General features: G+C 42.6%; 2 protein-coding genes across 4 annotated transcripts; one reads left to right on the forward strand and one right to left on the reverse strand.

Moving 5' to 3' along the window:
- Positions 1-1854: 1854 nt before the first annotated feature.
- LOC119549324 (ubiquitin-conjugating enzyme E2 W) lies at positions 1855-8440 on the reverse strand. 3 transcript variants are annotated; one of them, XM_037857302.1, is made up of 6 exons: positions 6825-6946; positions 3283-3512; positions 2570-2661; positions 2288-2390; positions 1992-2223; positions 1855-1923 (listed from the first exon to the last, which is right to left on the reverse strand). In XM_037857302.1, the coding sequence occupies exons 2-6, from the start codon at positions 3412-3414 to the stop codon at positions 1910-1912; spliced, it is 573 nt and encodes a 190-aa protein (XP_037713230.1). In that variant the 5' UTR covers positions 3415-3512; positions 6825-6946; the 3' UTR covers positions 1855-1909. The 3 variants fall into 3 exon arrangements, with proteins under 3 accessions (XP_037713230.1, XP_037713231.1, XP_037713229.1); XM_037857303.1 differs by lacking the exons at positions 3283-3512; positions 6825-6946 and adding an exon at positions 8085-8440; XM_037857301.1 differs by lacking the exon at positions 6825-6946 and having other exon boundaries at positions 3283-3696.
- Positions 8441-8879: 439 nt separating this feature from the next.
- Positions 8880-10525, forward strand: LOC119549323 (D-aspartate oxidase). Its single transcript, XM_037857299.1, has 4 exons — positions 8880-9286; positions 9351-9474; positions 9559-9704; positions 9918-10525. Exons 1-4 carry the CDS (start codon positions 9099-9101, stop codon positions 10465-10467), a joined length of 1008 nt encoding a protein of 335 aa, XP_037713227.1. The 5' UTR covers positions 8880-9098; the 3' UTR covers positions 10468-10525.
- The last annotated feature ends 74 nt before the right edge of the window (positions 10526-10599 follow it).

The raw sequence follows: 10599 nt of genomic DNA on the forward strand, positions 1-10599 counted from the left end.
CTAGAGTAGAAATTTCAATTGCCCAACCGCTATTGTAGTGCCAGGAAACATAATTTCGTTTAAAAAATTTGTAGAATGCGAAATTAAAAAATGTTTATACACTTGTAAAAAAAAACACCTAGCAAACAAAAAAAACGTTTTAGAACTAACAATTGTTTTTATAAATATATTTTTTGTAAATGAAAAACCGGACTATTTCACAGTTGAAAACGGAGTTCTATTGGCGTGAAGAGACAAGAATTAATTACCAATTTTGTAATTACAATTTAGGGAATTACAATAAAATATAATGTAAATGAAAAGAAAGAAATATCCTTTTCAAAATCGAGAAAAAAAGATGAACATTTTATAAATTTATGTTCTTAAATAAGTTTAGTTATGTGATCCAATGAAGAAATGAAAATCATTTTTTAAACTTATATCTTTTTATGCAATCACCATAAAACGTAAATGTACACTTTCTATTTAATTCTATAAATAAATGGATTGCATTATTGATAATACACTTTTCTAAGAAAAAGATTGTTAAATCTGACACTTCTAAAAACATAAAATATTTCTTTTTTGAGTGTATAATATCTCTCACATCCGTTTTCGTTTATTATTGGGATAATCTTTTTGGCCGATATGCTTTTAAAACTGGATGACGAATCGCATCGAATATGTATTTTTCTTCGCATACCAGAAAATAAAAAATCTCGGTAAAAGTACGATTGTCGTTTATTATTAAAAGTTGAGATAAGAGAAAAAAAGAACGGCTCAAATAACTATAAAAACATTTTATATTTTACCGTTCCCTTAGGAAGTCTCTCACATTCCACTAAATATTTTAGTGTTCGATTGGAATTCGGTTAGGATACATTTTTGTGAGCTAACAGATAGATAACAGAATCTTTGCCCCAGAAATAATATGGATTTTTTTGAGTACAGACTTGTTTTTATTTTAAATACTTTTTAACAGTAAATATTTATAGGCATTTATAGACATATGCTGGATAAACATACATTGGGTTTAATTGGACTCTTTATACAGTACACAGACTACAGTTAAATTGAATGTTAGTCGGACGAGCGGCTCGTCGCATCCTATGATCTACTTGCACAGTAAGAGGTAAATGTGTTCTGCGATCGTGCCACTGGCGAGATTTTGGCCACAGATGGACTATCCTAGCCAAGTACATGAACTGGTTAACTTAACGACCTAGGCATGGGAAATGGGGGAAGATTACAGAGTGCTGGACTGGTGACAATGAGTGCGATTCGGGGTTATGGCTGCTAATACATTTGAAACGCTGTAAACTTAACTATGATCTCATGAGTTTCGCATCGCATCTAAGATGATAAAATATACACAATTAATATAAACTGGGATGGAGGCATATGTGGGCTGGATCACGCTCCTCGGGCCGGATGCCTCGAACGATGCTCGTGGAATGTGGAAGCAGCGGCTGGCGATAAGTGCCAGAACTATCAAACGTTCGGTTGGTTTTGGTTTGCATACGCCTAGTAGTTAGTTGGTAGCATAACATTTAATTTAGACATAAATTTTGGTCTTAACAATCTAATTAAAATGTTAACATGTAATAATAGTTTTGTCGCACACGCCTTTTGTTGATTATACATAGCTATAATTAGAACTGGTTGCATGCGCCATGATTGATTGCCAAACACTACTGATAGTTCTCTCGTTGACTTGACGCTTTCGCATCCGAGTGCACTTGGGTTTTCTGGTCAGCAGATTCTGGTCTGCTCCACTCGCGAGCAGTGTTTGGGCGCCATCCATAATTCCTGGATATCTGAGGCTCTCTACGCCGCACTACTTCTGAATTGCTATGATATTCTATTTTTTTTTTAGGGTGGATGCGCAAAGCAAACATCAGCAGGCAGTAGTCATAAATTGCACTTCAAACTAAACAGAATCGTCTGCAATAAACAATTAGTTGAGTTATGAGTGTGTGTGGGCGATATAATTGGAAATCAAGCATACGCACCGTGGTACCACCATTTAGTCTTTTTGGGATTCTTATTGCAGGTCTTTACGTAGAGCGTATTATCCGGCGGACGCTTCTTCTCTCGGCAGCTGCTCAACATGGAGGCTATGCTAAGGCACACGGATTGCACGGACAGTGCCGGCGACCAGTCCTCGGTCAGAATGGATAGGCAGATGTGTCCATTGCTGTAGACATGTGGATGCACGGGTATATTGCTGCCGATGAAGGTCACCTGGAAAACAAAGGTACACAATTAACATCACCTTCAGGTTCCCTTTGTCTAAATGAGTGATTACCTCTGGCGAATCGAAGGGATATTTATTATTAAATTTGAACAGCAGCTGGAAGTCCTCGCCCTCGTAAAGTGTGCCCTCGAAACCTTTAATGTTTATTTTCCATCTGTAAGCCAAAGAGAGTTGTAAGAGTCAGTTGCCAACAATGGCGGGCTTTGTTTTCAACGCAAGTTGCTGAATTAAGCTTATTTTTTGCACATTTTATTTCATGTGCTTGAACTAAACCAGTTTCAGTTTTTAGTTTTCGCTGAACTTGGCCCACTCTGCTCCGTAGTCTATACTTACTCGGATAAATTTTGCTGTACGCTTTCGGTGTCAACGGTAACGCCTGGCGGGGGCTCCTTGATCAGGGACATAAGCTCTTTGTGCAGGCGGCGCTGTGGGGCAAAAATAAAAATAAGACAAATGAATTAGCTAATTACTTGGACAGTTCTTGGCCATATCTTATCACAAAGCACACCAACGTCCAAGCCATTCGACTTAAGAGTTCTCAAGTCTTATTTTTTCCGCCCCGTCTTATCGGTGCGCCATTTCTCTTTTGGCTTACAAACGCCAATATACGCTATATGGCGAGTACAAAATACGCACCTATATATATATAAAACGAAAGGCACGATAAGATAAAAACAAATGTCACTGAAATTTATAGAACCGTCAATTGTTGTTCCGTCTTTCGGTTCTCCCTTATCGAGTGATTGCCACTTGCAGGTCCGCTTTCGAGACCATAAACAAGTGAGTATATAGCACCACCCTATCCGCTGCCCCCACAAATGAGCTGCTGCTGAATGGTTTGATCGATAAGGGAGGAAAAATTTGCAAAATCCGAGAACCCCCTTCAGAGGGCCGAGTGAAATCACACAGATTTCCCAGAAGGCCCAAAAATAATGCACACCCATGACGCAATGACACACTATATTTATACATATATACATATTCGACCAGCCGTTCGAACGTGATATCTGGCCAAAGTTCAGGTTTTATCTCGCGGATATACTTGCCTCCCATCGCGAATTGTCCAACTGCAGTGGTTTGCCGCACTTCGAGACCGGCGGTGTTTTGGGTTCCTTGGGTTCGGTTATGATCTCCGATTTGGGTATTTTGTCTTTGGGTTTTTTGAATAACTTCAGCATTTTGCAGCCGTTATTGTCACAGTTTATGTTTAATAATTTAGTGGTAGTTCTGACGCCGATCACTTGTCAACAGTACTTCACAGATGTTTCTCGCGATGCTAGACTTTCAAGTAGTTTTAAGTAATTTTGTTTTCAGTTAGTTGTTTCTACACTTCAATATGCCAGTGCTTTTCCCAGGAGCCGAGAGAGGGCGAGGGGCGTGGCAGACATATTATTCGCGAACCGATTCTGGTCGACCAATTGCGGCAACGTTCGTGGGACGACTGCAGAAAGGCGCCGAGCCCGAGAAATTTGTGGGAGAGACTGCAGGGCGAGTCGAGTGACGAGGCGACGTGCTTCGGTGTGCGTACTATCGCTATACTAAACAGCAGTCGTCGTCGCTTTCGGCACCTCACCAGCAGTACTAGCAATACTAGCACTACCAACCCACCCACCCAGCTCCCCGCTCTCACCCGATCTATATACATTGTGCACTATCAAAAATGAGAATTCGCAAGTGCAGCGAAACGGCCCAAACTAGTTTGTTAACCCGAACCAGTTACCCATACAGCTGGTTCGATTCGGGCTGGGATTGTCTCTCCCAGATCACGAGATGGTGCTGGTTCCCGTAGCCCCTCAACCCCCACCGAAAAGGTATTGGCAGAAACCCTTATCGGAACACTGCCCTGGCACGCAGCCATTACCTGATAAGCACACGATTAGATTACGGCGATAGGCATGCCGATAAGCACTTCTATATATAAATACAGTGAGGGAAAAGCTTGGGGGATAATATCTGTGTTCTCGAGAACATATCATATATATATATCATATCAAAAATATATGTTAAATAGTATCCAACTTAAGGTTTTGTAGGTATGGCAATGATTTTAAGTGTATTTGGATGTATTTTATAAAAAAAACTAAAGCTTTCTTTATTTATACAGACTTTGTATAGAACGTTCGAGTTATGGAGGCTCGACTTTATTTATATCTTTGTTATCAGAACTACGCATTTTTCCAGTATCCAATTTGTTTTAAAGATTCTTTTTCGTTTTAAAAGTGGTCTACAACATTTTTCCTCAGTGCTGATAGCCAAACAAAAGGGAAACAAGTGTTCAAGACGGCGTAATGCGTCAATGGGGCATGCATTTCAATTGATGGAACAATGGGATCTTCGGCGCTTTCAAGTGAAATGAAGACGGAGCCTCCGCTCGTGATTAAAAGCAATCAAGCAGCGCCCTAGAAGATGATCGATTATATAAGTCGCACACACTGGTTTAAAGCGAAACTGGTTCTAAACGAAGCGACAGATCGCCAATCACTTAGCGAGGCCAATTAAGTTCCGCGGCCAGATAGTAAGTGCGCCTGGACCCCAGAGGCCCCCAAATGCGAAAAACTGAGGCACTGATGTAGGCCAGACCAATAAACACGCGCTTCGCTCTGCGGGGGTAACTTGCGTTTATTTTAGACTCAATCAAATCTAGAGAGCCAAAACAAAAGCTGCTTGAATCACCCAGAAATAAATAAATAAAAATGCAATTGAATGCCAAAGTCTAGGAAAAGAACGCTGGCAGGGAAATTCTATAAGCACAACAAAACAACAGCCAAACAATGGTCTCGAAAAATTCTTCGGCAATAAAAGCCAAGCAGAGTGTAAACAAATAAACCAGCGACTGCCAGACTTTTCGGTGGGCGGTGAAAAGGGGGCTGCATCTGTTTTTTATTTGTTTCCTATTTTCCGAGAATATTTTTCGGGTAAACACAATGGCTGAAGAATAAAGCGTGCCATAGCCGATATCGTTGTGGCTGATAAACGTTTTGGCAGCTGATAAAACCGCAAATATCTTGGAGGCTAGCCAGAGGGTGAAGGACGATTAGCGTGGACATAAACATAAGAGATGTGTGGGTGGAAATTTTATGAAACGGGGGCGGCGGCGGCGGGAGTGAATCACGCCCAACGCAAAATGTTTTGGAAATCGAAACCTTGGGCTGTGAATCACACGCCAGGCCAAAATAAACAAAGCCAAGCCAAATTATGCAACTGGGAGGCCCAGAGGCCCGGCCCCGGTCCCCAAAAAGCCATATAAAGCGATTTCCTGAACCGGAGAAATGTTAAGCGCATTACGGCAATGGTGAAAGCGGAAGAACCCGGGGGTGTGGGGCTCATTATACAGTCGCTGCAACCTTAAACTTGCCAACTGAGCCACCTGCCCTTCGCCGACGGTCGATAAATCATTTAGTACGTCATCATCGCACACTCGTGACGTCAGAGTTGGAGCCGTGGGGCGTTATAAATACACGAAAACCTGATGCGCCAGTTTTGGCTTTATCATCATCACAAGCCCAAAGAGAGCGACAATCGACATGTGTCACGTTCGCGGCGGATGAGCAACAAGTTCCAGACCGCTTCTAGAGCATCTCCTTCGGATTCCTCCGATTGCCGCTGATATAGAAGCCCATAGCTATATTGAAATCTGGGAAACGTATGCCATCAAAACGAGGACGTGTTATTGTTGCAGACACGTGAAAGGCGTGTGCAATTACAATATGCCAAGACATGTTGCTGTGAGGAAGAAACAACGGCAATATAAGTAATTAAATACAAATTAAATGAAATGTATCACAATTTGCAAGTGATTCAATCACTACGGTGTCTCCACTCTGTGAGTAAATCGTTCTACATTGAAAGGCGATTGGAAAACTGATGAGAAAAGCGTAAAATTGCTCTTAACCCCAATTAAATTGCGCAGGTAAACTTCTATGCGATTAAATCTGCCGATCAGCAATCACGTTTCGCAGGTCAGCGACTTAAAGAATCCGCCCATTTCGAAAAACCTTATCAGTGGGATACTTTCAGAGAGATGTATTGCTGTACGGCTTTCGGTACTGCCCTTTAAACTCCCCCATTAATCGCTTCTTGCCTCGTGGGAGTGCCAATAAGGCAAATCACTTCCTTATTGATATGCTTTGTTATGTCTGATATTCTTTGTGATCGGATGGCGAAATAAGCCCATGCATATTTCATGATGCCAGATCAATTCGGAGGCCCGGTACATCTTGATTTTCATATACAATCGGGCTTCAAAAATTGAAAAAGTTCAGGGAATGTGTTTTACACATTCAGGTATAAATGAATAAAATTATTTCCTTCAATCAACTACCCAAAAATTCCTCAAATGTGATACATATTTCGTGTTATTGAGCCTCTACTGTAGATTCCTGTCAAAACACTTTAAACTGGTTCTGTGGAATGGCGGCTACAGCTCGCTATTTATTTATAGAGTCCTAATGGCTAACTAGCCGCTGGGAGCGCCGGCCAATTAAAATGTTGAGCGCGTGCCAAAAATTTCGCAAACGAGGGGACGGCAACGAGGATCCATGGGAAAAGCTGTTGGCCACCACTGATCAATTGTTTGCTAATGTCGAACCTGCACAATTTGTATCTGATTTCGAGTATTTCGCTTTTCGGCTTTTGGATTTCGCGTCACGGAGAATCTAAGAATCTGGCAGAGCGGCGCGTGCGAATTCGCGTGGCATCGAGAACTAAATGCGAGCGCTGTCACTGCCGATGAGCTTCTATTTTCGGCGGACGGGCGAGCGATCCGAGTGAGCCACATATATAGGAGATATAGCTTGGGAGCAGTGATGAGAAAGATGCTAAAAAAAAACCCACATACCCAGAACCTATCTTGGTAAAAAGTTTTCGGTGCATGATACAAAATAAAAATAAGTGAAAAAAAGTATATTGTATTGTATGGTATATATAAGATATAAAACTTGGGAACAAAGATGCAATGTGGTGACATAGGGAAATATACATACATGGGTTATGTAAAATGTATCATGAAAATAACCACTTAAATTAAACAGCTTTTTAAAACAAAATTCCCAGCAGATAATATAAATATTATATTTAAAGTCTGATTAAGTATTATAGTCCAAGTGAGTAACTACAACCAGTTGAATGTACTATATCTGTTTTAAGTTAAGAAAGTAATCAAGAATAAGTTAGATTTCAAATTTTTGTACCAGAATACATTAGTTAAATCTTAAATGATACTTTTAAAGACCAATCCAAAATAAACTTTAACTAATATTCTGATATCTTTAACTATGAGACCTCTATAAGATGAACAGAATTAAATGAATCAAGTTGTTCTGGCGGAAAAGTACTGTGGCACTCCCCATCTCAGGTTATGAGCTGGCTAGGATCGAAGGTTTTAGCCACAATGCAAGTGCATTGTTTACGTGGCATAAACAAACAGTCGACCAAAGGGAAAGTGCATCGGATGCCGTGTAAACATTTGGCCAGTGGGTGGCGGATGGCATTGGTGGTTGGCGGATTGTGGGTGGTGCAAACAGCGGGTCGATTACCGGGTTCGCAATTAGCGACCGGGGTCAGGCGACCTCGAGCTGCAGAGACCGCTCAGTTATATAATAACAAGAAGGAAGCTTGGAAGCTGGGAAGATAGATAGCTCATATCATCGCCGAGTGCTGCGTCACTTTTCGTAGCTCCGAATCGCTGGAACGATAAGATGACGTTGAACCTTCTCGAGGGGAATGGTGGCTCGACAAGCGATTGCTGCTGGGGAAACCTGCTTCTGGGATCGTAAATATTTAACCAGCTGCGTGGTAAGGCCCCCTTGGAAACGGAAATCGAAATCTCAAGACCCCCGAGAGAACTCACCTCGCTGGGCGACATCGACGACATACTACTGCGACTTGTCCTGGGCAAATCCGTCTTGATATTCCTGCCGCTACCTGCTCCAAGTCCAAATCCTGGCCCCTCCGCTCGCTGGCTATCGCTACCGTGTCCTGCGTGTCCGAAATTGTGGGTAATGGCTGTTTTTGTGTGGTTTAACCAGCAAATGTTGTTAGAAAAATAAATATCTGAGCGGACAGTGTGACCCTCCGGGCAGTGTTGCAAAACGTCCGCGCATCGCACGTACTAACTGTGTACGAATCTGAAAAATACCGCACACAGCTGTTTCGTGGCGTTGCTATTTCTTGTGGAACTTATTTGAGCGCGTCGGCAGACAAAGAATTTGATTTTAACGAAAAATATAATAATTTTAACTATCTAACTGCGCTGTGTCGTTTGACAAGCTATTCTGATGGCATTTGGTAAAAATTGCTGTGAACTTCACGAAAAATGGAACTTGTGGGTGGTGTGTAAACAGCTGATTCAACTGAGCAGTGTCAATGTACAGTGGTTACCCGTTTAGCAGAATTTTTTAAATGTTAAAAACACTTTAATTGCAAAACTAAAATTTTATGATTTTGTTTTATTAATTACTTGATATGTGAACATCATTAAGAAGCATTGTTCTTAAAACCCGTTATCTTCTACATTTTTGATTTTATGAAAAAAACATTTTAAATAGATTATTAATTTTATTTTTCTTTTTAGGTACATATACGTTCAGTAAACGTTCACACTGTTTGAAATTCGTTCTAATCATTGAACACTGTACCAGATCATAATAAAAACAATGTAAACGAGCGTATATTGCACCTTCGATAAGGAGTAGTAAAGTTTATCATCTCTGGGGGCGCGATGGAGAGCGGATTTGATAGGGGGCTGATAAGGTGCAGCTACTATCTCCACAAGTACCTTTAAGAACACGCGCTGCAGGTTGCCGCTCTCAGTACCAAACAGCTTTCCATCGGAATTGGTCAATCAGCGCAAAGTGGATCCAGAATGCATTTCGGAGTCTTGGGAAGCGGTATTATCGGTCTCACGGCCGCCCTGGAACTCCAGAAGGAGTTTCCCACTGCTAGGATCTCCGTGATTGCGGATCGTTTTAACGAGGATACGGTTAGCTATGTGGCGGCTGGGATCTTTCGTCCGGGAACCAGCTTCATGGGCCCCACCCAAGAAATTACGCAGTGAGCATCTATTTGAGATGAACCCCTAGTTATAGAGTAATCAGCGGGTTTCTTTTCTTTCCAGACAATGGATGACGGATGCCTTTAACTACTGGGATGAAATGCGTCGCTCCAAGGAGGCTCCTTTGGCGGGCGTTTGCCAATTGTCCGGCTACATTTACTCCCGCACCTCACCCAATATCGTACGGGTATGTGTGTTGCCGGGCAGGCCTCTATCTGCGATTCTTATCGCATCAAGCTTAATTCGATTAACTTTCTGTTTGTTACCTTAGAACCACTTTATTGAGAAGCTACTACCCGTTTACCGGAGAGCCACGGAGGAGGAACTCAAGCTGTGCCACGGCGGCTGGAAGTACGGATCCTTCTTTACCACCTGCCTCACGGAGAGTCGACTCTTCCTGCCATATGCCACCAAAAAGTGAGTGGGTCTGATATGTCTGAAGGTTTTGTTCGATTCGGATTTATATATCGTCTTGATATAGACAAATCTGGTATAATACTGTGATTATGACAATGATGATAATATCTTTAAGATAAAAACCTGGTAAGACTACCAAAGCCCCATCGAACAAAACCTTGAGAAACAGAGCTCGTGACCCCTATACCGTAACTATACACCAAATTCCCGTAGATTCCTGGAGAACGGAGGCGAGGTGTTGCGTCAGCATGTGAAGAACTTCTTCGAGTTGCCGCAGAACTTCGACGTACTTCTTAATTGCACTGGAATGGGAGCCAAGGAGCTGTGCGGCGACCAGCACCTGGTTCCCATCCGTGGACAGGTGCTCAAGGTCCGGGCTCCCTGGGTGAAGACAGCCTTCTACGGCGACTACGATACCTACGTTCTGCCCGGATTCGAAACGGTGACTTTGGGAGGATGCCGCCAGTTCGACAGCTACAACACGGAGTGGTGCAAGTACGACAGCATGGCCATTCGGGAGCGGTGCTACGACCTGCTGCCCAGTCTCCGGAAGGCGGAGATCGTTCGGGAATGCGTGGGTCTGCGTCCACACCGCTCGGTGGTTCGGGTGGAACCGGAGCTTATCTCGAATTCAGAGGGCAGGCGCCTTAAGATCGTCCACAACTATGGACATGGTGGCTATGGCGTAACTACCGCTCCCGGAACGGCCAAGTACGCAGTGGGTTTGGTGCGCGATCTGCTGGCCGGAAACAGCAAACTGTAGGTGGTAAACTCGTTGTTAATTGTTGGTCATTAAACTCGTTATACTCTGAATCTTTGAACCCTGATTTCATTTGCTTATTTACTGGTCCATAAACTGATACCAGGCCTCAAGGTTTCGACTAGCGTTTGGTCA

Source organism: Drosophila subpulchrella, chromosome 2R (genome assembly GCF_014743375.2).
Source record: "Drosophila subpulchrella strain 33 F10 #4 breed RU33 chromosome 2R, RU_Dsub_v1.1 Primary Assembly, whole genome shotgun sequence".
In the NCBI taxonomy this organism is placed as follows: Eukaryota; Metazoa; Arthropoda; class Insecta; order Diptera; family Drosophilidae; genus Drosophila; species Drosophila subpulchrella.

Bases quoted from the DNA above. Each gene is read 5' to 3' on its own strand.
- LOC119549324 (XM_037857302.1), bottom strand. From the start codon at position 3,414: ATGCTGAAGTTATTCAAAAAACCCAAAGACAAAATACCCAAATCGGAG. The intron at 2,391-2,569 runs GTAAGTATAGAC...TTTGGCTTACAG, and splicing joins GTACAGCAAAATTTATCCGA to ATGGAAAATAAACATTAAAG. The intron at 2,224-2,287 runs GTAATCACTCAT...TTTGTTTTCCAG, and splicing joins ATCCCTTCGATTCGCCAGAG to GTGACCTTCATCGGCAGCAA.
- LOC119549323 (XM_037857299.1), top strand. From the start codon at position 9,099: ATGCATTTCGGAGTCTTGGGAAGCGGTATTATCGGTCTCACGGCCGCC. The intron at 9,287-9,350 runs GTGAGCATCTAT...TTTTCTTTCCAG, and splicing joins CCCACCCAAGAAATTACGCA to ACAATGGATGACGGATGCCT. The intron at 9,475-9,558 runs GTATGTGTGTTG...TTGTTACCTTAG, and splicing joins CCTCACCCAATATCGTACGG to AACCACTTTATTGAGAAGCT.